The sequence below is a fragment of the Strix aluco genome, chromosome 30, assembly GCF_031877795.1.
Source record: "Strix aluco isolate bStrAlu1 chromosome 30, bStrAlu1.hap1, whole genome shotgun sequence".
NCBI classification, from domain to species: Eukaryota; Metazoa; Chordata; class Aves; order Strigiformes; family Strigidae; genus Strix; species Strix aluco.
Window position 1 is genome coordinate 597,198 of NC_133960.1, and position 23,362 is coordinate 620,559.

Genomic DNA, 23,362 nt, shown 5'->3' on the forward strand with positions numbered 1-23,362 from the left:
GACGGGCCAAGCGCGACCAAAACAAAGCCGAGGGGCACGTGGCGCCGCTCTGTGACGTCATTGCCCTATTCCCGTGGCCGTAGCGCCGGGGGGTGCCCGGAGCGAGCGGAGAGGCATTGCGGGCGCTCCCGTGACGTCACGCTGGTGGCGGTCCGGTTCCGCCGTGACGCACCCCCGGTTTGTCCGTGTGTCCCCCCCCGCGCGGGAACCTGCACTTCCCCCTCCGGCCCGCAGGGGGGCGCCCGCCGCCATCGGCCGCTCGGCGCTCGCTCTGCGCTGCCTGGCGGCGCACTGACGGGCCGGGCAGGACGCGTAGCGGAGCGCCGATCGCGGCGGCGGCGCGATGAGCCTCGCGGAGGGCCGCGCCCCGCGGCGCACGGCCGGTAACCGGCTCTCGGGGCTGCTGGAGGCCGAGGAGGAGGATGAGTTCTACCAGACCACCTACGGCGGCTTCACCGAGGTGCGGGGACGGGACCTGGAGCGGCCTGGACCGGGGGGGGGGCGGGTCTCGGGGACCCGAGGGCGAACGGGACCGACGGTGTCCCGGTGCTGTGAGGGGCTCGGGGCGGGGGTCTGGGGGTCCCGAGGGGGTGGGGGAGCCACGGGGGGATGAGCAGCGGGGCCAGGGGGGGTCCGGCCATTAGAGAAGCCGCCCCCTCCCCGCCCGGTGCGATGAGGCCCCCGTGGCCGTGGCGGGGGGAGGGCCCCGGGGCTCCAGTGTGGGGAGCCCGGGGGAGGGGGGGGGGGGGGGCGGTGACTCAGTCCCTGTGTCCCCCCAGGAATCGGGCGATGACGAGTACAGGGGCGACCAGTCGGACAGCGACGACGAGGTGGACTCAGATTTCGACATCGACGAGGGCGAGGAACCGGCCAGCGACCAGGACGAGAGCGAACCCAAGCGCCGCCGCCGCGTCGTCACCAAGGCTTACCGGGTGCGGGCGGGGGGCTCCGGGCGCGGAGAAAACGAGGTTTAAACGAGGCCTAAGCCCCAGCCCAGGGTTTTCTCCCTCCTCACGTTCTCTGCCCCATCCCGTAGGAGCCCCTCAAGAGCCTTCGCCCCAAGAAGCCGGACGTGCCCAGCGGCAGCTCCCAGAAGCCACGAGAGGTGAAATCTGTCCCCTTGGAGCTCCAGGATGACGTGGGAGACAGTGAGTGTGCGCGCGGGACGGGAAACGGGCCCCCGGGGAGCCGGGCCGGCCGGTCCCTGCCGCTGAGCCCCGTCCTCCCTCCCGCCCGCCGCAGGCCGCAAGCACATGCGGCAGTCGACGACGGAGCACACGCGCCAAACCTTCCTGCGCATCCAGGAGCGGCAGGTCCAGTCCAAGCGTAAGAAGGGCGGCCCCAACTACGACCGGCCTCTGACGCAGGAGGAGCTGCTGGAGGAGGCCAAGATCACAGAGGAGATCAACCTCCGCTCCCTGGGTGAGCCGGGCGCCGTGCCGAGGGGCGCGGGGACCCCCGGAATGGCGCAGGGATGGGGGGTGAGGGGGCCGCTGAGGCGCTGAGCCTCCCCCTCGCTCCCGCAGAGAACTACGAGCGCCTGGAAGCCGACAAGAAGAAGCAGGTGCAGAAGAAGCGGAAGTGCGTGGGGCCCGTTATCCGGTACTGGTCCGTCACCATGCCCCTCGTCCCGGAGCCGGGCAAGGAGGAGAACGTGGATGTGGAGGGGTAAGTTGGGGTCACCTCGACGTGGCCCCCCCGGTGGGTTTTCCCCCCCCTGCCACGCCCAACCAGGCCCCGCTGCCCCGATCTCCCAGCCCTGCTCCCTCCCCGGACTCCTCACAGGGAAGGAGAGTTTTGGGCAGCGCCTCAGAGCCCCCCCAGGTTCCCCCTCCAGCCCTGGGGGGCAGCTCTGCCCCCCGTGGGAGCTCTCTCGGGGCTTCCCCCCACCCCAGGGGTCTCCTGGGCGCTAATTGCGGCTCTTCCAGGCTGGACCAAGACCCGCAGCAGGTGGAAGCGGCTCCAGCCCCGGCTCCCGCTTCCGCTGGGAAGTGCTCCCGCACCTTCATCTCCTTCAGCGACGACGAAACCTTCGAGCGCTTCTTCCCCAAAGCGAAACCGCCGCGGCTGCCGGTGCGAGAGATCTGTCCCGTCACCCACAAACCGGCCGTTTACCGCGATCCCATCACCGACATCCCCTACTCCAACATCCGCGCCTTCAAAATCATCCGCGAGGCCTACAAGAAATACATCACGGCGCACGGGCTGCCCAGCGCCGCCGCCTCCGCCGCCCTGGGGGCCGCCGCTCCCCCCGGCCCCGACCCCAACGTCCGTCCCACGCGCCAGAAGATCATCATCAAGCAGAGCGTCCCCCCGACCTGAGCGCGGCGGCGGGGGGGGCCCGGGGGCCGCTGCGGGTTGAGGCCTCTCCTCGCTCCCGCGGGTGAACGGTTTTGTTCTATTTATCTTCTCCCTACCTTTTTTTTTTATACAAAAAAGAAATAAACCCGAGTAGCCTGCGTACAGCGAGGGCGCGGACTCTTATTTCCGTTCACTGTGACGCCAGGAGACCCTGCAGTGACCCCAGGGTGCGTACGACCCCTCCTTTGACGAGAGACCCTACAATAAACAAGCCCTTTGTCCCCGGGGCTGCCGCTCCCAGCGCTGCCGCGGTGGCCCCACGCACCCCCCTGAACGCGATCTGGGGGGCTGAGAGCCAAATCACCGCAGTGCTCTTGGGGTGAAGGGGTATAAAATGTCCCTGGGGGGGGGTGCGGGGGGGGTTTGGGGCTCTGCAGGGCCCCAGGCACAAGGTTCAGCTTCTCCCTGTGACCCAGGGCCCCCCAAGGGGGAATGGGGGAGCCAGCGGGTCGCGAGGGGCCCCCCCCCATCGCCCCGGGGTGCCCCCGCCGTGGCGGGGTGCTGGGGTGGAGCCGGCGCGGGGCTGGCAGCGCTCGATAACGCCCGGGGATATGTGATCTCGCCCCTCCCCGCCGCCGGCTCGCAGAATAAAACGCTGATCTCATGCCCTGCGCGGCCGGAGCCCTTGGCTCAGCACCGGGGCTCGCACCCAGGCAGGATCCGCCGCCCCGGGCACCAGCCAGGTAGGGGGGGGGGGTTCTGGGGGGGTGGGGGGCCAAGGGGGGTGTTCCCCAGGGGGGTGGGGGGCACGTCACCACCGGGGACACTGACTCCGGGGTCCCTGGGTGCTGTTGGGGATCCCCTCCCTGAAGGATCCCCCACCCTGCAGCCTCCCCACTCTCACTCACGGGTCTCTGGTCCCTCCCGGAGGCAGTGGGGGGGTGTGGGCCCCCCCCCAGCCCTGGGGACCCCAGTGTTGGGGGACAAATCCCAACCCAGTTCCTTGGGGGGGACCCCAACCCCGGTGTCGGGGGACTCACGTCCTCAGCATTTACCCCTGCTGCCCCCCCCAGGGGGGTGCGGACCCATGTTGGGGGACAAAGGGCCCTGGAGGGGGGGGTCCAGGGGGGGCTGGGGCTTCTGAACTGGCATCTGCCCCCCCAGGCAGTGGGGGGGGGGCTGGGGGGGATGCCAGGTCCTGGCCCTGGAGAGCACCTTGGAGATGGAACTCAGATTCCCCAAGAGCCCCCCCAAGCACACACCAGCCTGGCCCCCCTACCCTGGGGTGCCCCCCAGCCCCCCAAGTCCAGCGGGAACCCAATACCACCCCGCAGCACGAAGGTGCCTGTGAGCTGTAGCGTGGAGGGGGGTCACCACGGTGCGGGGGGGTCCCTTGTGGCATGGGGCATCCCCCCACCCTGGGGAGCCTCCCGCCAGCTGCTCAGGCCCCCCACACCGTCCTTGTCCCCCCCCAGGCCACCCCCCGGCCCCCCGCCATGACGTCCTACCGGCAGGAGCTGGAGAAGTACCGGGACATCGACGAGGACAAGATCCTGCGGGAGCTGTCGGCCGAGGAGCTGGAGCAGCTGGACGTGGAGCTGCTGGAGATGGACCCCGAGGTGGGTTCCTGGCGTGGGGTGGGGGGTGCCCACCCGGCCGTGGGGGTCCCCCAACGGGTGACACGGTGGGTCCCCAGAACATGCTGCTGCCGGCGGGGCTGCGGCAGCGGGACCAGACGCGGAAGAGCCCGACGGGGCCGCTGGACCGGGAGGCCCTGCTGCAGCACCTGGAGAAGCAGGCGCTGGAGGCCGGCGAGCGCGACGACCTGGTGCCCTTCACCGGCGAGAAGAAAGGTGCGGGGACCCGGGGGGGGACACTGCGGGGACCCGGGGAGGGGGGGGGACACTGCGGGGACCGTGGCGGTGGCCAGGGGGGACGGGGCCCCGCAGCGCCGGGTATATTTAGCTCGGCAGAACGGTCCTCGCCAGCGGCTCGGGTGTCCTGGGCGAGCTGGGTCCCCGCCAGCCCCGGGTACAGCCACCCCCTGGCAATGTCACCCCCCGCCACGGCCACCCCCTGGCAATGTCACACACCCACCCCCAGTACAGCCACCCCTGGCACCGCCATCCCGCGGCAACGCCACCTCCAGCACAGCCACCCCCTGGCAATGTCACCCCCTGGACTCCCACCCCCGGCAGCGTCACCCCCAGGGACAGTCGCCCCCCGGGCCAGCTCACCCCTCCAGCAGTAGCCCCCGGCCCCATGTGCCCCTGCTGGCCCCAGGCCACCACGTCCAGCGTCACCAGCCGGTGCGAGGCCGAGCAGGGTGTGACCCGCGTCCCCGTGCCCAGGGAAGCCCTTCGTGCCCAAGAACCCGACGCGGGAGATCCCGCGGGAGGAGCAGATCACGCTGGAGCCCGAGCTGGAGGAGGCGCTGGCCAACGCCACCGAGGCCGAGATGTGCGACATCGCCGGTGGGTCTCGCGCGGGGCAACCGCGTCGCACCGCAGGCTGGCACGGGGCAACTGCATCGCACTGCAGCTTCGCACGGGGCGGCCGTGTCGCACCACAGCCTTGCACAGGGCTGCCACACTACACCACAGCCTTGCACGAGGCAGCCATGTCACACCACAGCCTCGCAGGGGGGCAGCCATGTCGCACCACAGCCTCGCACGGGGGCAGCCGTGTCGCACCACAGCCTTGCACGAGGCAGCCATGTTGCACCACAGCCTCGCACGGGGGCAGCCATGTTGCACCACAGCCTTGCACAAGGCAGCCGTGTCACACCACAGCCTCGCACGGGGGCAGCCATGTCGCACCACAGCCTTGCACGAGGCAGCCATGTTGCACCACAGCCTCGCACGGGGGCAGCACACGGCACTGCAGCATTGCACGGGGTGGGGGAGCCCGTTGCACGAGGCGGGAGCCCATCGCACAGAGCCAGCCTGACACACAAGAGCAGTTTGTTGCGTGGCGGGACACACGAGGCCAGCGTGTTGCACACCCACCCCAGGCCTGTGTCGTCGTCCCCCCCCTGCTCCCCAAGCCAGGCGTGTGCCAGGCCCCCCCCCCCCCCCGCCCCCCCTGGGTCCCCGCCAGGGCCCAGCTAAAAGCAGCGCCGTGTCCCCGCGCTCAGCTTTCACCGCTGGCCCCCAGCCCACCCGCTCCCCGCGGCTTCCCCAGCCCCTCCCGGCCAGGGCTGGGGGGGCTGCGGCCACCCCTGGGGGGACACGAAGGGCCCGGGGGGGGTCCTGGCTGACCCTGCCCTGGCCCCGCAGCCATCCTGGGCATGTACACGCTGATGAGCAACAAGCAGTACTACGATGCGATCTGCAGCGGGACCATCTCCAACACCGAGGGCATCAACAGTGAGTGACACGGGGACACGGGACATGGGGGACACGGGGACGAGCCCCCCCTGGGACAGAGGACACGGGGATGAGCCCCCCCCCAAGACAGGGGACACCCAGGACCGGGGACACGGGGTCCACGGGGCTGTTCAGGGGGGCATTTGGGGACCAGAACCCCTCTGGGATTCCCCGTGGTGACCCCACACACGTGTGCAAACATGTGTGTCTGTGCCCCCGCGTGTGGTCACGTGTGTCCCCGCGCACACGCGTGTGCCCCAGGCGTGGTGAAGCCCGACACGTACAAGCCGGTGCCGGATGAGCCCCCGAACCCCACCAACGTGGAGGAGACGCTGCGGCAGATCCAGGCCAACGACGGGGCCCTGGAGGACGTCAACCTCAACAACATCAAGGTGGGGGACCTGGTGGCAGTTGTCCCCAGGGTGTCCCCAGGGTGTGGGTGTCCCCACGGGGCCTGGTCACCCTGTCCCAGGGTGCTGGTCGCCATCCCAGGGTGTCTCTGTGGGGCTGGTCCCTGTCTTGGGGTGTCCCTGAGGTGTTTGTCCCATCCTGGAGTGGCTCCAGGGCACCCCAGGGGACATCCGTGTCCCTTTGGTGACATCCCACATCCCCTCAGTGCCACTGACATCCCTTTGGTGACATCCTGCATCCTCAGGGATGTCCCCATCCCGTCGGTGACACCCCATGGTGACACCACATCCCCTTGGTGTCACTCACATCCCCTCAGGGATGTCCCCATCCCCTCGGTGTCACCCCCCAGTGACACCCCGTCCCCGTGCCGCAGGACATTCCCATCTCCACGCTGAAGGCCATCTGCGAGGCCATGAAAACCAACACCCACGTCAAGAAGCTCAGCCTGGTGGCCACCCGCAGCAACGACCCTGTGGCCAGCGTGAGTCCACACCCCATGTCCCCACACGTCCCCAGACAGGACGGGGACACATTCCCCTGCCCCAGCTCCATCCCGGGCACCAGCAAGCCAAGGTGACAGTGGCTTTTCCACCATCACCTGGGGCATTGGTGGCCCCGGATGTGCCAGAGGCAGGTGACACCCTGAGGTGACACCCTGAGGTGACACGCAGGCCGTGGCTGAGATGCTGATGGAGAACAAGACCCTGCAGAGCCTCAACATCGAATCCAACTTCATCACCAGCACCGGCATGATGAGCATCATCAAGGCCATGCACCACAACAGCACCCTGAGCGAGCTCAAGGTGGACAACCAGGTAGGGGACGGGCACCCGCGGGTGGCCCGGGGAGGGGACAGGGCTGTCCCCGACACCCTGACGTGCCTGGTTTCACCCCGCAGTGCCAGCGCCTGGGTGACACGGTGGAGATGGAGATGGCGGCCATGCTGGAGCAGTGCCCCTCCGTCGTGCGCTTCGGCTACCACTTCACGCAGCAAGGCCCCCGCGCCCGCGCCGCCACCGCCATCACCAACAACAACGAGCTCCGTGAGTGGCCCCCGCGGCCCCTCTCGGGGCAGGAACCGGGCTAGGGGGGGCCCACAGCCCAGCCCTCACCCCCCTCCCTCTTTCCTCTGCCCCCAGGTCGCAAGCAGAAGAAAACCTAACAGCCCCCCCCGCCCCCACCAGCCCGAAGGAGCTCCAGCTCCTGCCTCCCGCAGTCGACGTAAATAAAGAGGATGGAGAGACGTGGCTCTGGGATCCGCTGGGACGTGTCCCGGGGCGGGATCTGCCCGCGGGAGCCGGAGTCGGGATCAGCCAAGGGAGGCAGCGGGGGCACCCCCCAGCCTTGCAGAGCTCCAGGCCCCCATTAGGCTCCGGGCATTAATCCCTGGGGGCCGAGCCAGGGGTCTGGACCCCCATGGGGGGCAGCAGGGTTGGGACACCCGGAGGGGTGGGGGGAGCAGGGTAACACCCCTGGCACAGAGCCAGGCACCCACGGACCAGTGAGGTGGGTGGGGGGACACAGGGACCTGCCAGGGAGCCCCCCCAGGGACAGGATCGGGCCCCCCGGGGACCCAGAGAGACCCTTGGGTGGGTGGTGGGTGCCGTCCCAGGGGTGGGGATGGCGGCTCAGGGTGCAGAGCCATAAACGACCGTCCCATGGGTGCTCCCGGCACAGGCACCCAAAACCTGGCAGGAAAAGGGAGGGGGGAAACTGAGGCAGGGGGAGGGTGGCGTGGCCAGGACAGCTGCCGGGGCTGGGGAGGAGCGGGGGGGGGAACCCGGCGCTGCCACCCCGAAAGGCCACAAGCTGCAGGCAGCTGCCAGCGGGCAGGAAAATGAGCGTGACTTGGGCCAGGGACAGGAGGGGACAGGGTGGGGACAGGCCGAAACCCACATGGAGGTTGGCAGCGCTCGCAGGACCCTGGGGTGGGCAGCGGGGACACCCCAAAAAGGAACCAGGTTGAGCACGCCGTGGTGGCAAAACGCTAGGACCCCCCAATATCACCCCTCCCCGGGACCTGCCCCCACGGCTCAGACACCTCCGTCCTCTCCAGCTGCCTCTATTAACGGGGGGACTTGGGGACAGCCTGGGGAACCGTCCCCAGGGGGACTGGGGGGGCAGAGGGGGGCCTCAGGCCGGCAGCAGCGCGGGCGGCTCGTCCTCGTCGGAGTCGAATTCAGCGTTCTCGTCCTTCACCCACTTGCCGGAGTGGTCCTGGATCCAGCCAGCGCTGGGGACGGACGGATGGACAGACGGAGGGAGTGAGAGGTGGCTCGTTACGGGGTTCCCCGCGCCGAGGGGGCCCAGACTCACCTCCGCAGCTGCAGGTATCGCTCCAGGGCCCGGCGCCTCTCGGGGCTGAGGGCTTCGGCCCGGCTCAGGCCCGACGATGAGGCTTTTCCTTTGCCACCTCGCTGTGTCCGGGCCAGAGCCACCTTTGGTGCGTCTGGGAGGGCAGAGAGGGGCTGGTGGGACCCGCAGAATCGAGAGAGGCCCAGCTGGGGGCCTGCGTTCCCTGCCCCGTGACACCGGCTCTTACCCGCTCGCCCGCCGCGGTGCCCGGGCAGCAGGGCTGCAGGGCTGGCCTCCACGGCTCCTCCGTCCTTCTGCGACAGCTCCGGCGGCGTCGGGGCGACACTCGGCCCCGTCTGGGTCCCGCCAGCTCGCGAGCTGCTTCCCTCCACCCTGCGACGGGAGCAGGAGTCAGGGCCTCGTCCCACGAACGCCCGAGAGCGGCGAGGCCACGGCGCTGCCGGCCCCTCCCGGGAAGCCCAGAGCTCTCCCCCATCCTCCCGCAGCCAAAGCAAAGGCCTTACCCCGTCCTGCGGCAGCAGCTGCTGTAGGGAGCCGCTTTCAGCAGAGCGCTCCGGGCAATCCTCCTCGTCCGAGCCAGAAGAGGGGCCGGGGAGCCCTGGGGAGAGGGGAGGGAGCTCAGCGGGGCCTGGCCAGGGGTGCAGCGGGGTGAGGAAGGGGGGGGTGCGCCCCAACCTGCGCGTCTGCCTCCTCTGCCTGCGCCTCCTCCTCGTGCCGCTGCTTCGGGGCCACGTCCTGGAGTGAGTGCTTCCTCCCGTAGAAACGCTGCAGGCCTGGAAGAGAGCGAAGGGGACGAGGGGGGGACGCGCTCGCTCGGCGCAGCCCCCCCCCGACGCCGCCAGCCCCCCCAACTTACTGCCCATGTGCTTCTTGCCAGCCCTGTGGACCGTCAGCACGTCCAGCGTGTCGAAGACGGGGCGGTGGGCGCACACCGTGCAGGCGTACCTATGCCGGGGGGGGGGAGCTGCTGTCAGGACCCCGCAGGCAGCCAGAGCAGGGGGGGCTGCGCTCGGGGCAGGGGGGGGGTCTCACTCACCTCCCGCTCCTCAGCAGCAGCGCCTCGTCCTCGGGGATGTAGTTGGCCAACAAGTCGGCGACGCGTCTTTTCTGGGAGAGATCGAGGGGGGTGGCTGAGCGGTTGTGTCCCCCCCACGCCTGCTGCTGGAGTCGGCGGGGGGGGGGGGGGCTGTCCCCAACTCACCCCGCGGGGAACCAGCCTTTGCCCCCAGCCCTGTTCCCCCCTTAGGCCAGGAGACCTGGGCGCTCTGGGGACCCCGCTTTGAGGAAGAAAAGGGGGGCTGGGGTGCCGGGGGGGGTTTGGGGGCCGGGGGCAGGCTGAGGCAGGGGAAGGGCGTAATTTTGGGGAGTGTCCTGGGCCAAGGGGAGTATCTGGGGCGCTGTGAGACGGGGGGTCACGATAGGGCAGGGGTGAGGGGGAATTGGGGAGCGCTTGCGGGCAGGGGAGGTATCTGCAGGAAGGGGGGAACGGGGGGACAGGCCGGGGCAAGGGGGCGAATCCCTCCGTGGGGAGGCCAGGGCCGGGGTTTAGGGGGATCTGGGGGGTCGCGGGGAGGCCGAGACCCACCTGCAGCACCCCCAGCTGAGCGGGGTCGTCCCCCTCCCGCTTGAAGGACATGGCGGCCCCAGCGCCGGCCCGCGGTTACTATGGGAACCGCCCCCCGGCCGTGTCCAGCTTCCGGGTTCGGGTGCCTTTTCCCGTCGGGCTGTGCGCGGGAGCGACGACCAATTAGAGCGCGCGAAGGGCGGGGTGGGCGGGCCCGCGGCCGCTGCCCCGCGGCATGACGGGAGTTGTAGTTCCGCGGCGGCACCGCCCCCCGCGGGGGGACGACACAGAGTCCCCCCCGCCGGGGCAGAGACCGGGGGGTGGCGGGAACCGGAGGGGGCGGGAAGGACCCCGGGGCGCGGGGTGGCGGCATCACGGCCCGAGGGGGCGGCCGGGTCTCCCCCAGCCCCCTCCCCGGGGCCCGGACTACAAGTCCCAGAGGCCTCCGCGAGGGCGGCGGGGTCGGGGCTGGAGCCACCGGCCTCACCGGGGCCGGGGGGCGCCCGGGGGCTGCGGTGGGGCTCAGCCCCCCCCTCAGCGAGCGGCCGCCGCAGCGCCGGGACCTGAGCCGGTCCCGGGCCGGGGCTGTTCGCATGAGCCCCCCCGCCTCCCGCGCTGGCGGGGGCCGGGGCTGAGCGGGGCCGCCCCGCCATGGCGGCGGGGAGCGGGGCGGCGGGGACCCCCGCCCGGGAGCACCGCCTGGAGCCCGGGGACACGCTGCCGGGGCTGGCGCTGCGCTACGGGGTGACGGTGAGCGGCCGGCGGGGAAGGCGGAGGGGGGGGGGGGGGACATCCAGGGCCCCGGAGGGGCGGGATCGCCGGGGCGGGACGGTCCCGGGGTCCCCCGGCAGCCCCGCGGTTCCCCCGGGGCCATCCCCGGCCCCTCCTGTCCCTGTCCCCTTCCCTCGCCCCTCTGGCTGTCTCCACCCCATCGCTGTCCCCACCCCGGCCTGTCCCCATCCCGGCCTTACTGCGGTCTTCACCCCCTCCCTGTCCTTGTCCCTGTCCTTATCCTGTCCCTGTCCCCATCCTGTCCCTGTCCCCATCCCATCCTTGTTCCCGTCCCTGTCCCCATCCCGTCCCCATCCCATCCCTGTCCCCATCCTGTCCCCATCCCCATCCCATCCCTGTCCCCGTCCCTGTCCCCATCCTGTCCCTGTCCCCATCCCATCCTTGTCCCCATCCCTGTCCCCATCCCTGTCCCCGTCCTGTCCCTGGCAGATGGAGCAGATCAAACGCGCCAACCGCCTCTACACCTCGGACACCATCTTCCTCAAGCCCACCCTCCTCATCCCCGCGCCGGCGCAGCCGGGGGGACCCCGCCCTGAGGATGAGGACGAGGACAACAAGGACGCGCCCGTCCCCTCGGGGGACCCCCCGGCCCCGTCCCGCCACGACCTCTCGGCCACCGATTTCCTGCGGCAGCTCGACGCCGAGATCGGCCGCTCCAAGGCGGCGGCGGCGGCCCAGCGGCTCCGCGCCGGCGGCACAGGGTGAGCGCGCCCGTCCCGCCTCCCCTTTTGGGGACAAAACGGGGTCTTTTGGAAAGCGGGTTTGGCCGCAGGGTGTGTGACGAGGCCACCCCTCAGTGCCACCCTGCTGCGTCCCCTCTGCAGCACGGCCGAGGCCGAAGGCACCCGGCGCCCCGACGCCAGCGCCCCGCTGCCCCCCCGGGGCCCCCGCCTCGGCCCCCGGCCCCTCACCAGGACCCCGCGGGCGGCCGCGCTCCGCGACGCCGAGGACGAGATCTTCACGCTGTGACCCCGGGGAGGTGACACCGTGACCCCCACCCCACGGTGACGGGGACCCCGGGACACCCCCAGCGCTCAGCCTCCCACGCCGGAGGGGACAGAGGGATTTTGGGGGGGGACGACACACGGTGCCCCCTCCCTGTCTCCTTCGAGGGACGTTTCCCGCTGGAGGGACGTGGAGCTCCTGGGTGCAGAACCAGCCCTCTCGCAGGGCGACTGGGAGGGACTGGGAGGGACTGGGACAAGATTTACCAGCTGATGTTTTTCCTCTGGTCGTAATTTATTTGTACGTCTTTGCTCTCACGGGGGGGTGGGACCCCCCTGGGCCGGTGCCTGCACCCCCACGGGAACAGGGACGGTCACCCCCCACCCCGAGAGCCTGTAAATAAAGCGGAGCACTGTCACCCGGCTCTGCCTGTTTGTCACCCCCCCCTCAGGGGACACGGACACCCCCCTGGGGACGTGATTGTGGCCCCCAGGGACACGGTCACAGCCCTGGGGACGCAGTTACCCCTCCCCGGAGACACAGTTGCTCCCCTCAGGGACATGGACACCGCCCCCTGGGGACACTGTCACCCTGCTGGTGACATGGGGTCACCTCCCGGGGATGCTGTCACCCCCCAGGGACACAATCGACACCCTGGGGGACACAGTCGCGCCCCCGGGGGCTCCGGGCGCCCACTCGGGGACAGCGGGGTGTGTGTGTGTTCCCACCCAGGGGACCCGCGTGTCACGCCGCGTGGTGCCACCAGGTGTCACCCTGTGCCCGCACCCTTGGGACCCCCCGGGCTCCCCCCCCCCCCCCAGAGCCTCGGGGGTCTCCCCAGGGTCCCCCAGTAGCCCGGGAGGTCCCCAAGGGGTGCTGGCCCCCCCGGGGGTGCTGGTGACACGTGGGGACCGGAACCTGAGTGGCACCTGGGGGGGACCCCAGTGGCTCCCAGTAACTCCCAGTAGCTCCCACTAACTCCCAGTCGCTCCCAGTAGCTCCCAGTCCCCCTGGGGCAGGTGCACACGCGTGTGCAGCGACACGGGAGCCGGCGGCGCGGGGGTGCGCGGGGCTGTGCCCGCTCCCACGCGTGGGTGCACACGCGTGTGCAAGCCGACCCCCCCCCACCCCCCCCCCACCCCTCGGCAGCTAATGAGGATCATCTCATTAACGGGAATTAACGCCTATCTATAGGGTGGCCCCGGCGGGGGGGGGGGGGGGTGTCCTGGGGGGGGTCCCACGGGGGTCCCCGGTCCCGCCCCCGGCCGCGGCTCCGGCCGGTCCCGGCCCGTTCCGGGGCGGAGCCGCTCGGGGCTGTTCGGGGAGCGGAGCCGGTACCGAGCGCGGAGGGGTCGGGGGGGGGGGGGGGGCGGGTGGCGGGGGGGTGTCGGGGCGAGATACAGGGGGGGGGTTGTGGGGGGACGGTGGGTTGTCGGGGCGGGGTGGGTTTGGGGTGTTTTGGGGTGTTGGGGGGCGCTGGGGGTGCGGGTGGGGCAGGATCCAGGGGGCTGTTGGGGGGGTGTTGGGGTGGATGGTTTTGGGGTGTAGGTGGGGTGCTGTGAGGGTGTTGGGGGTGTGGGTGGGGGGCACTTGGGGTGCTGTGAGGGTGTTGGGTGGATGTTGGGGGGCACTTGGGGTGCTGTGAGGGCGTTGGGGGGTGTAGGTGGGTGTTTCGGGGTGCTGTGAGGGCGCAGGTGGGTGCCGGGGGTGCTGCTGGGGTGTGGGGGGGTTGAGTGGGTGTGGGGGTGCGCACAGCCGTGCGTGGTGTCCCGGCGCTGCTGGCAGCAGTGCCCGGGGCACTGGGAGCACTGGGAGCACTGGGAGCACTGGGACGGAGGGTACTGGGGGCGTTGGGACGGGCCCTTGGAGCGGGGGGGTACTGGGGACACTGAAATGGGGGCACTGGGAACACTGGGATGGATACAGGGGTGCTGGGATGGGAGCACTGGGACCACCGGGAGGAGGGTACTGGGGGCACTGGGAGGGGACACTGGGAGCACTGGGAGCACGTCCCCGCTGTCCCCACACCCAGGGCTGCCCTGTGCCCCCCCCCCCGTGCCTCAGTTTCCCCGCGCTGAGGTCGGCCCCTCGCAGCCCGGGGTGGGGGGGGGCGTCACCCTCAGCCCCGCGTCCCGTGGGACCCCCGTGACGATGCCGGGGGTGCCGCTGCCCTTCGTCCTCCTCCTCCTCCTCGCCCCGGGGGGGGCCGCCCCGTCCTTCCCGCGGGACCTGGTAGCGCGCAGCACCGTGGGGCTGGCAGGTGAGCGGGGCCGGGGGGGGCCCGGGCCTTGGGGGGGCCGGCGGGGTGTCACCGCGTCCCCCCCTGTCCCCGCAGCCACCGCCGCCTACCCCCGCTTCGGCGGCCTCGGGGGGGACAACGGCTCGGCCCCGCTCGGCCTCGACTTCCAGCGCATGCTGCGCCTCAACGGCACCCTCCTCGTCGCCGCCCGGTGAGCGGGGCCGCGCGCTGGGGCACGTGGGGCACGCTGGGGCGCGCTTCGGGCTCGGGCACGCTCGGGCACGCTCAGGCACGCTCAGGCGCACTGGGGCACGCTGGGGCGCTCTGGGGCGCGCTTTGGGCTCGGGCACGCTTGGGCATGCTTGGGCACACTGGGGCACGCTGGGGCACGCTTCGGGCTTGGGCACGCTTGGGCACGCTTGTTTGTGTTTGGGCACGCTTGGGCACGCTTGTCTGTGCTTGGGCACACTTGGGCACGCTTGTCTGTGAGCACACTTTGTGTTTGGGCACGCTTGGGCACGCTTGTCTGTGGGCACGCTTGGGCACGCTTGTCTGTGGGCACGCTTGTCTGTGGGCACACTTGGGCATGTTTGTGTTTGGGCACACTTGTCTGTGTTTGGACACGCTTGTCTGTTCTTGGGCACACTTCTCTGTGCTTGGGCACACTTGGGCACGCTTGTCTGTGTTTGGACACGCTTGTCTGTTCTTGGGCACACTTCTCTGTGCTTGGGCACACTTGGGCACGCTTGTCTGTGTTTGGGCACGCTTCTCTGTGCTTGGGCACACTTCTCCGTGTGCTTGGGCACGCTTGTGCACGTTTGTCTGCTTATGCAAGCTCCTGCATGCTTGTACATGCTTGTACATGCGTGTCTGTGCTTGTGCAAGCTCATTCCCCCTTTATGTGCTTGTGCAAGATTGTGGGTGCTTGTACAGGCCTTGTGTTTGTACAAGCTTGTGCATACTTGTACACGCTTGTCTGTGCTTGTGCACGCTTGTGTAAACTCATGCGTGCCGGCCCATGCTTGTGCACGCTTATGCACACTTGTGTGCGCTCGCACACTCTTCCACACACTCGAGCCCCACTGCCCCCACCTGCCTCCGCCTGTGCTCACCCGCACGCTTGCGCGCGCTTGTGCCCCCGCGTTGCCTCCCCCGGCCCCCTCCGTGTCCCCGCGTCCCCCCGCCCGTCCCGGTGCCCCCTCGCACGCTCACGCCCTCCCCCCCCAGGGACCACATCTACACCTTCGACCTGGGACAGGCCCAGGGGACGCTGTACCCCGAGCGGGTAAGGGGGGGCCGGGGCTGCTGCCCCCGGGGACACGGGGGGGGGCCGGGGGGGGTCCCCATGCCCACACCCACCCCCCCGCCCCTGTCACCCGGCAGCACCTCACCTGGGAGGCGCGGGACAGGGAGAACTGCGCCATGAGGGGCCGGCGGCAGGTACGGGGGTACGGGGGGGTACGGGGGGGTACAGGGGGGTATGGGGGGTACGGGGGGGGGCACGGGGGGGTATGGGGGCGGTACAAGGGGGTACGGGGGGGTATGGGGGGTACAGGGGGGTACGGGGGGTTTGGGGGCAGAGGGGTACAGGGTGGGGGGTAGGGGGGTGTGGGGGAATGGGGGTACAGGATGGGGGGTACAGGGGGTACATGGGGAGGGATTCAGGGGTACATGGGGGTACGGGGTGGGGGGGTGGGGGTGCAGGGTGTTGGGGTACAGGGAAACACGGGGGGTACAGGCTGGGAGGTGCAGGGTGGGGGAGATAGAAGGGACGAGGGCAAAGAGGGCGCTCGGGGCAGGAGGAGGTGGGGGTGACGGGTCCCCCCGTGCCCCCCCGTGCCCCCCCCGGCCCCGCGCAGGACGAGTGCCACAACTACATCAGGGTGCTGGTGCCCCGCGACGCCGGGACCCTCCTGGCCTGCGGCACCAACGCCTTCAGCCCCCTCTGCCGCACCTACCAGGTGGGGGGGCCTGGGGGGGGGGGGCGGGTGTCACGAGTCGGGGGGTCTCAGCCCTGTGGGGGCGCAGCGGGGCAGTGGCCACAGGTGTGGCGAGTGTGGGCGGCCTCAGCGCCTCTGTGCTGGGGCAGCAGGGGGGTGTGAGGAGCGGGGGGGGTCTCAGGGTGTGAGGAGCAGGGGGGGCGGGTCTCAAGGTGTGAGAAGCGGGGGGGGGTCTCAGGGTGGGATGAGTGGGGGGGTCTCAGGGTGTGAGGAGCTGGGGGGGGTCTCAGGGTGGGATGAGCGGGGGGGTCTCAGGGTGTGAGGAGCGGGGGGGTCTCATCACCTCGGCCCCCCCAGGTGAGCAGCCTGGCGCAGGAGGGGGAGGAGGTGAGCGGCCAGGCCCGGTGCCCCTTCGACGCCAAGCAGAGCGTCGTCGCCCTCTTCATCGGTGGGTGCTGGGAGGGGGGGGTCGGGGTGGGGGGAACGCACACGGGGGTGCCCAGGGTGGGGCTGACGCCGGTGTCCCCCCCCCGCAGACGGGAGCCTCTACTCGGCCACGGTGGCCGACTTCCAGGCGAGCGACGCCGTGATCTACCGCAGCCTCAGCCCCGGGCGCCCCCCCCTGCGCACCCTCAAGTACAGCTCCCGCTGGCTGCAGGGTACCCCGCGACCGGGGGGGGACGGGGGGGCGGGTGTCTGTGGGGAGGGGGGGGAATATGGGGGGGTGAGGGGGACAGGGGTATCGGGGGGCTGGAGGTGGGGGGTGGGTACAGGTGTAGGGGAGCATAGGGATGGGGTAGGGGCTGGGGGGGACGTGGGGGCTGGGGGTATGGGGGGGCTGAGCACGGGGGGGGCGGGCAGGGACAGGAGGCGGCTGACGGCCCCCCCCGGCCCCCCCCCAGAGCCCCACTTCATCCAGGCGCTGCCCTACGGCCCCTACGTCTACTTCTTCTTCAGGGAGGTGGCGGTGGAGCTCGGCGCCCTGGGCAAGGTGGGTGCGGGGACGGGGGGGGCACGGGGGGGCACCCAGCACCCATCCCCTGGCACCAGGCAGGGGAGAGCCCAGTGCCCCCCCGGGGTGTCTGGCCGGGTGCTGCTGGCTCCCAGGGTGCTGCTGGGGTCCTGACACCCATGGGTGCCAATTCCCGTGGGTCCTGGGGTGCTGACGCCCATGGGTGCCTGGGTGCCAATGTCCATGTGCTGACACCCATGGGTGCTCAGCTGCTGATGTCCATGGGTCCCTGGGTGCTTACACCCATGGGTGCCCACGTGCCAATTCCCATGGGTCCTGGGGTGCTGACACCCATGGATGCCCAGCTGCCTCTGTCCTGGGTCCCCGGGTGCTGACACCCCTGGGTGTCCAGGTTCTGATGTCCTGGGTCCCCGCGTGCTGACACCCCTGGGTGTCCAGGTTCTGATGTCCTGGGTCCCTGGGTGCTGACACCCCTGGGTGTCCAGGTTCTGATGTCCTGGGTCCCCGGGTGCTGACACCCATGGGTGTCCAGGTTCTGATGTCCTGGGTCCCCGGGTGCTGACACCCCTGGGTGCCGGCGCAGGTGGTGGTGGCGCGGGTGGCGCGGGTGTGCCGCAACGACCGGGGGGGCTCCCCGCGGGTGCTGGAGCGGCGCTGGACGTCCTTCCTGAAGGTGCGGCTGCTCTGCGCCGTCCCCGGGGACGCCGTCTTCTACTTCGACGTCCTGGAGGCGGTGACACCCCCCCGGGCCCTGCACGGGCGCCCCGCTGTCCTCGCCCTCTTCGGCACCCAGCCCAACAGGCACGGCGGTGGGGACACGGGGACGGGGGGACACGGGGATGGCCGAGGGGACCTGGGGCTGTGGGCACGCAGGGGAGCGTGGCGGGGGGGGATGTAGGCAGGGACATGGGGCCAGGAGAGATGGGGACGTGGGGACCCGGGAGGGACAGATGTGGAGACATGGGGATGGGCTCAATGGGGACATGGGGACATGGGGACACAGCAGATGAGGACATGGGAGGGACAGATGTGGGGACATGGGGATGGACTCAGTGGGGACATGGTGGCACAGGAGATGGGGACAGACATGGGGACATGGGGATGGGCTCAATGGGGACATGGGGACATAGTGGGACAGGACACGGACACAGACACAGGAAGGGGATGTGGGGACCAGCAGGGACACAGAAGGGCTCTGGCCAAACCCAGGCCGGCCCGGCAGCCCCGGGAGGGGACAGGGGTGTCCCCAGCGCCGGTGCCACCTCCTGCCACCGCCCCGCAGCATCCCCGGCTCGGCCGTCTGCGCCTTCTACCTGGCGGACGTGGAACGGGCGTTCGAGGGCCCCTTCGCCGAGCCCCGCGGCGCCGCCGGCACCTGGGCCCCGGTGCCCGAGGACAGGGTGCCCCGACCCAGGTACCACCCCCCCCCCCACCACGACACCCGGGTCCCCCCCGGGGTGTGGTGGCCACCGGGCACCCGGGTCCCCAACTCTGGCCGTGCCCCAGGCCGGGCTGCTGCGCTGGGACGGGCCCGGCCGCCGGCATCGTCACCTCCAGGGACTTCCCCGACGAGACCTTGACCTTCGCCAAGGAGCACCCGCTGCTGCACGGCGCCGTGGCACCCGCCGGCGGGCGGCCCCTCTTCACCCGCACCGGCACCAGGTGCGTGGGACGGGTGCCCCCAGGATGGGTGACCTCAGGGACGGGTGCCCTTGGGGACGGGTGACCTCGGGGACAGGGTGGCCCTGGGGACAGGGGGTGGCTTGTGCGAGGAGGATGTGGGTGTGCAGAGGGGTGAGGGGAGCACCCAGCCCTGTGGGTGCTGCGGCGCAGGGAGGGTCCTCGTGGAAGGTGCCTGGGCAAGGGTGCACGAGGGGTCCTGGTGCGAGGGGCGTGCAAAGCCCCGGTACACAGGCATGCGAAGCCCCGGTGCAAGGGTGTGCGAAGCCCTGGTGCATGGGCGTGCAAAGCCTTGGTGCGAGGCCACGTGAGGGTGTGTAAGACCTGGGTGCGAGGGCCCCGGTGCGAGGGTGTGCAAGAGCGTGCGAGGCCCCGTCACAAGCGTGTGCAAGGGTGCCATGCAGGGGCGTGCGAAGCCCCGGTGCGCGGGTGTGTGAGCCCCTGGTGTGAGGGCGTGCGAGCGGCTGCCGAGCCCCGTGCAAGGCCCCGTGCGAGGGTGTGCTGGGCGCAGGCTGACGCAGCTGGCGGTGGACGCGGGCGCGGGGCCGTGGGGGAACCAGACCGTGCTCTTCCTGGGCGCCGAGGACGGGCGGGTGCTGAAGGTCCTGGTGCCCACGTGGCACCCCGGGGCCACCCAGCACCCCGGCGGCACCCCCGCACCCCCCAGCGACAGCCACGGGCCGGGGGACACCGGGGACACCGGCTCTGAGACGCTGCTGCTGGAGGAGATCAGCCTCTACGACCCCGGGCGGTGAGTACCAGGTGCTGGGTGCCCGGGGCTGGGGGTGCTGGGGGGCTCGCAGGGCCCGTGGGTGCTGGTGGGTGCTGGGGGCTCGTGGGAACCATGGAGCTGGTGGTGCTGGGGGGCTCGCAGGGCCCATGGGTGCTGGGGGGGGGGCTCGTGGGCACCACGGGGCTGTGGGTGCTGGTGGTGCTGGGGGGCTCATAGGGCCCATGGGTGCTGGGGGCAGCAGGCACAGATGGGTGCAGTGGTAGTGTGGGTGCCGTATGGGTGCTGGGGGGGCCATGTGGGTGCTGTGGGGCATTGATGGGTGCTGGGGGGGGTGCATGTGGGTGCTGGGGGGTCATGCAGGTACCGTAGGGTGCTGATGAGTGCTCTGGGGCCATGCGGGTGCCATGGGGTTGCTGATGGGTGCCGTGGGGCTGCGGGTGCTGGGGGGGGGGTGTGCAGTCACAATGGGTGCTGGGGGGGGTGCAGGTGCCAGGGACCGCAGGGTGCCAGCCGGGTGCTGGGGCTGGAGCTGCACCCGCCGGGCCGGGAGCTCTTCGTCGCCTTTGCCGGGTGCCTGGTGCGTCTGCCCCTGAGCCGCTGCGCCCGGCACGGCGCCTGCCGCGGGTGAGCGGGGGGACGGGGCGTGTGGGGCACGGGGCGGGGCACGGGGGTGCGCGAGGGGTCTGCAAGGGCACGAGGGTGTGCGAGGGCACGGAGACATGGGAGAGCACAGGGATGTGCGGGGGGGTGTGAGGGCTGGGGGCGTGCGAGGGCACAGGGGCACACGTGGGCACGGGGCGTGTGTGGGGGTGCGGGGGGGTGCGAGGGCACAGAGATGTGGGAGAGCACAGGGGTGTGCGAGGGCACAGGGGTGTGCAAGGGGACTGGGACGTGCAAGGATGTGCGAGGGCACGAGGGTGCGCGAGGGCACAGGAGCACATGTGGGCACAGGGCGTGTATGAGGGCACAAGAGTGTGCAAAGAGCATGGAAACGTGAGAGCACAGGGGTGTGCGAGGGTGTGCAAGGGCTGGGGGTGTGCGAGGGCACAGGGACGTGTGAGGGCACAGGGGTGTGCAAGGGCTGGGGGTGTGTGAGGGCACAGGGACGTGTGAGGGCACAGGGACGTGCGAGGGCACAGGGACGTGCGAGGGCGGCTCCAGCACCCGGTGCCTGCCCCCCCCGCCAGGAGCTGCCTGGCCGCCCGGGACCCGTACTGCGTCTGGCTGCCCCCCCGGGGCTGCGTCCCCTTCTCCGAGGACCTTCCGTAAGTGTCCCCCGCGGTCACCCCCCCTGGGGGGCTCCTCCCACCCCCTGCCATCTCCTGGGTCCCTTCCTCGCAGCAGGGGGGACACTGGGGGCGGTGGGTGACGTGTGTCCCCCCTCCACGTGCCCCAGGAGCGGCTTTGAGCAGGACATGGAGGGATCCCCCGGGACCTGCCAAGGTGAAGGGGGGGGACATGGGGGACACTGGGGGGCACTGGGGACGTGGGACTATCTGGGGGCATAGAGTGTCACCCTGGGGACCTCTGGGGACATGAGGTGACGGGGAGGGACACATGGGTGACACCGGGGGATGTGGAGGACATCAGGGGGACAGCGGTGACCCCCCCTCTGCTCTCACAGAGGCACCAGCTGCGGGGGACGGTGACGGGGACTTGGCTCACGGTCAGTGACACCCTGTCTGTCCCCCCCGGACACCCACTGGGAGGGACCCTGGGGACACGGGAGGGACCCCGGGGATGGGAGAGGGATCACAGGGGTGGGGGGACCCCAGGGACGAGGAAGGGACCCCGGGGATGGGAAAGGGACCCCAGGGTGGGAGGGGCACCCCAGGGGGACAAGGAGGGACCCTGGGGACAGGAGAAGGACCTGAGGCGGGGGGACCCCAGGGACCAGGAGGGACCCCAGGGGTGGAAAAGGGACCCCGGGCAGCAGGACGGACCCCGGAGACAGAAGGACCTGGGGTGGGGGGACCCCCAGGGACAGGAGAGGGACCCCGGAGACCAGGAGGGACCCTGGGGACAGGAGAAAGACATGGGGTGGGGGGACCCCAGAGACCAGGAGGGACCCCAGGGGTGGGAGGGAGACCCCAGGGACCAGAAGGGGCCCCCCGGGGGTGCCGGGCTGACGGGTGCTCCCGCAGGGGTGCGTCGGGCCGGGCCGGGGGCGGCGGCGGTGCCGGTGCCGGTGCTGGTGGGCTGCGTGCTGGGGGCCTTCGCGCTGGGCGCCCTGGCCGCCGGGCTGCTGGGGGCCTCCTGCCGCCGCCCCGCCGCCCCCAAGGGCCCCCCGGAGCCCCCCGCCGCCCCCCGGCCCCCGGCCCAGCCGCCAGCCCCCCGCCTCTACCCCCCGCTGCTGCCCCAGGGAGCGGCCGGGGGCCTGCGGGACCCCCCCGAGCCACCCACCCCCGAGGCCACCCTGCAGCCCCCCACCAGGACACGCGGCCAGGACACCCGCCTCGGCACCCCGGGGTGCCCGGAGCCCCCCGGGCCGGGCCCCCCCGCCAAAGCCACCCTGGAGGAGCTGCTGCTGCAGCGGCTGCACGGGGCGGGGGGCTCGGGGTGGCCGGTGACCCCCCCGGGCACCGGTTCCTTCGCCAACCGGGTGCAGCCGGGCGCCCCATTGCCCCCGGCCCCCCGCGACGCGACGCTCCGGCGGCTGGACGTGCCCCCCGACAGCCCCCCCCCGCCCCGGCGGCCCCTGGCACAGAGACACTCTCTGGGGGGGCCGCCCGCAGGACCACCGGGCCTGGCCCGGGGGCTCACCCGCATGCACTCGCTGGGGGGGCCACCCGGGGGCCCCCGCCCCGGCACCCTGCACCGCTCCCTGGCCACCAAGCCCCTGGTGCTGCCCAAACCCCTCGTGGGGCCGGTGGGGGGGACACGGGGACGTCCTGGTCCCCAGCACCCATGGGACCAGCACCCAGGGGGGGGTCCCAGCTCTGTGCCCTGAGCCATGAGGGTCCCCGTGTCCCCAGGGTGAGCCCCCAGGGTGAGGAGGGTCCCTGTGTCCCCAGACTGCCCCCCCCCCAGGTTGACAAGGGTCCCTGTGTCCCCAGGGTGGCCCCCCCGGGGTGACAAGGGTCCCCGTGTCCCCAGACTGCCCCCCCCCCCGGGGTGATGAGGGTCCCTGTGCTGCCACACTTGCCCCCCCCAGAATAATGAGGGTCCCCATGTCCCCCCACTGCACCCCCCCCAGGGGGGAGAAGGGTCCCCATGTCCCCCCCACCCCCTCTCAGAGTGGCCTCATCTCCCCAGGGCCTTTTTTGTTTGTTTGTTTGTTTGATCCTTTTTAATTTATTGGCTACTCTGGGGGTCGCTGGGGCCACTGTCCCCCCCTGGGGACACCAGGTGGGATGTGGGGGGATGCAGTGGCCCCCCCAACCCTGCTAGGGCCGGGCTCGTCCTACCGTGTAGGAGCAGGGCTCGGTCCCGCACGATTAAAGACGTGGTGGCCCCCGCGCCGGTGCCCGCCTGGCTCTGTCCGGGGTGAGGGGGGGACAAGGGCGGGGACAAGGGGCCACCAGACCCCCGAGGCCAGCTTGGGGACAGGGGGGTGGCCCTGGGGTGTCCCCGCAGTGACCAGGACACCGAGGGCTTGGCAAAGTGCTGGTGCAGGGGACAGGAGAGCCGTCGGGGTGTTTTATTAAGAAAAATCTACAAAAAAAGGATAAAGGTTGAAATTTCCACATTTCCAACCGTTTGTCCTCAGTAAAAAGTGGCCCAACGGGGGGGTGGTCCCTGGTCACGGGGCCAAGGGGGCCTGTGGGGGCCCTGCGGCCAACACCCCGGCACCCTGGGGCAAAACGGGCCGAGAAAGGCGCCGTTGCAGAAATACCGCGATTTGGCACCAGAACGGCCCCGGGGGGGGGTTGGAGGACACCCAGGGGTGGCTCTTCCCCTGCGCGGGCGGGCGGGGAGGGTTTAGTTCACCTTTTTGTGGGTGCCTCACGCAGCCCCCCCGGATTTACACCATCCCGCTGGCCCCGCGGGGTAACGGGAACCGTTTAATCCGCGTCTAATCCGGCGCAAAAGGGTTTCAGTCGCCGCCTCCGCCGGCAGGCAGCTCGCCGTGGGCGCGGGGAGCGCAGCCGCGCGCCCCA

At 71.2% G+C, this 23,362-nt stretch overlaps 5 protein-coding genes across 5 annotated transcripts; 4 read left to right on the forward strand and 1 right to left on the reverse strand.

The window, feature by feature from the left end:
- The first annotated feature begins 58 nt into the window (after window positions 1–58).
- Window positions 59–2,465, forward strand: VPS72 (vacuolar protein sorting 72 homolog). Its single transcript, XM_074809552.1, has 6 exons — window positions 59–460; window positions 780–932; window positions 1,037–1,148; window positions 1,243–1,422; window positions 1,527–1,668; window positions 1,929–2,465. The coding sequence occupies exons 1-6, from the start codon at window positions 344–346 to the stop codon at window positions 2,320–2,322; spliced, it is 1,098 nt and encodes a 365-aa protein (XP_074665653.1). The 5' UTR covers window positions 59–343; the 3' UTR covers window positions 2,323–2,465.
- A 470-nt stretch (window positions 2,466–2,935) lies between these two features.
- On the forward strand, window positions 2,936–7,327 carry TMOD4 (tropomodulin 4). The gene is made up of 10 exons (XM_074809553.1): window positions 2,936–3,044; window positions 3,777–3,920; window positions 3,998–4,154; window positions 4,653–4,775; window positions 5,580–5,669; window positions 5,931–6,061; window positions 6,454–6,561; window positions 6,752–6,895; window positions 6,979–7,123; window positions 7,220–7,327. Exons 2-10 carry the CDS (start codon window positions 3,798–3,800, stop codon window positions 7,240–7,242), a joined length of 1,044 nt encoding a protein of 347 aa, XP_074665654.1. The 5' UTR covers window positions 2,936–3,044; window positions 3,777–3,797; the 3' UTR covers window positions 7,243–7,327.
- Window positions 7,328–8,126: 799 nt separating this feature from the next.
- SCNM1 (sodium channel modifier 1) lies at window positions 8,127–10,118 on the reverse strand. Its single transcript, XM_074809554.1, has 8 exons — window positions 9,982–10,118; window positions 9,433–9,503; window positions 9,253–9,341; window positions 9,072–9,169; window positions 8,900–8,994; window positions 8,623–8,768; window positions 8,397–8,529; window positions 8,127–8,313 (listed from the first exon to the last, which is right to left on the reverse strand). Exons 1-8 carry the CDS (start codon window positions 10,030–10,032, stop codon window positions 8,214–8,216), a joined length of 783 nt encoding a protein of 260 aa, XP_074665655.1. The 5' UTR covers window positions 10,033–10,118; the 3' UTR covers window positions 8,127–8,213.
- Window positions 10,119–10,398: 280 nt separating this feature from the next.
- On the forward strand, window positions 10,399–12,115 carry LYSMD1 (LysM domain containing 1). Its single transcript, XM_074809556.1, has 3 exons — window positions 10,399–10,710; window positions 11,182–11,453; window positions 11,577–12,115. Exons 1-3 carry the CDS (start codon window positions 10,612–10,614, stop codon window positions 11,719–11,721), a joined length of 516 nt encoding a protein of 171 aa, XP_074665657.1. The 5' UTR covers window positions 10,399–10,611; the 3' UTR covers window positions 11,722–12,115.
- An 857-nt stretch (window positions 12,116–12,972) lies between these two features.
- On the forward strand, window positions 12,973–22,720 carry SEMA6C (semaphorin 6C). The gene is given in 19 exon segments (XM_074809543.1): window positions 12,973–13,031; window positions 13,792–13,957; window positions 14,033–14,147; window positions 15,164–15,221; window positions 15,320–15,376; window positions 15,796–15,897; window positions 16,234–16,324; window positions 16,413–16,535; window positions 16,779–16,867; window positions 17,433–17,650; window positions 18,132–18,263; window positions 18,356–18,511; window positions 19,041–19,280; window positions 19,749–19,886; window positions 20,450–20,527; window positions 20,659–20,705; window positions 20,887–20,928; window positions 21,407–21,946; window positions 21,949–22,720. Coding segments are annotated over 18 exon segments (2,724 nt in total). The 5' UTR covers window positions 12,973–13,031; window positions 13,792–13,848; the 3' UTR covers window positions 22,338–22,720.
- Window positions 22,721–23,362: the final 642 nt, after the last annotated feature.

Bases quoted from the DNA above. Each gene is read 5' to 3' on its own strand.
- VPS72 (XM_074809552.1), top strand. From the start codon at position 344: ATGAGCCTCGCGGAGGGCCGCGCCCCGCGGCGCACGGCCGGTAACCGG. The intron at 461-779 runs GTGCGGGGACGG...GTGTCCCCCCAG, and splicing joins CCTACGGCGGCTTCACCGAG to GAATCGGGCGATGACGAGTA. The intron at 1,423-1,526 runs GTGAGCCGGGCG...TCGCTCCCGCAG, and splicing joins GATCAACCTCCGCTCCCTGG to AGAACTACGAGCGCCTGGAA.
- TMOD4 (XM_074809553.1), top strand. From the start codon at position 3,798: ATGACGTCCTACCGGCAGGAGCTGGAGAAGTACCGGGACATCGACGAG. The intron at 6,562-6,751 runs GTGAGTCCACAC...GGTGACACGCAG, and splicing joins GCAACGACCCTGTGGCCAGC to GCCGTGGCTGAGATGCTGAT. The intron at 7,124-7,219 runs GTGAGTGGCCCC...CTCTGCCCCCAG, and splicing joins CACCAACAACAACGAGCTCC to GTCGCAAGCAGAAGAAAACC.
- SCNM1 (XM_074809554.1), bottom strand. From the start codon at position 10,032: ATGTCCTTCAAGCGGGAGGGGGACGACCCCGCTCAGCTGGGGGTGCTG. The intron at 9,170-9,252 runs GTAAGTTGGGGG...GCTCTCTTCCAG, and splicing joins TGGCAAGAAGCACATGGGCA to GCCTGCAGCGTTTCTACGGG. The intron at 8,314-8,396 runs GTGAGTCTGGGC...GTCCGTCCCCAG, and splicing joins CGATACCTGCAGCTGCGGAG to CGCTGGCTGGATCCAGGACC.
- LYSMD1 (XM_074809556.1), top strand. From the start codon at position 10,612: ATGGCGGCGGGGAGCGGGGCGGCGGGGACCCCCGCCCGGGAGCACCGC. The intron at 10,711-11,181 runs GTGAGCGGCCGG...TGTCCCTGGCAG, and splicing joins CGCTGCGCTACGGGGTGACG to ATGGAGCAGATCAAACGCGC. The intron at 11,454-11,576 runs GTGAGCGCGCCC...TCCCCTCTGCAG, and splicing joins CTCCGCGCCGGCGGCACAGG to CACGGCCGAGGCCGAAGGCA.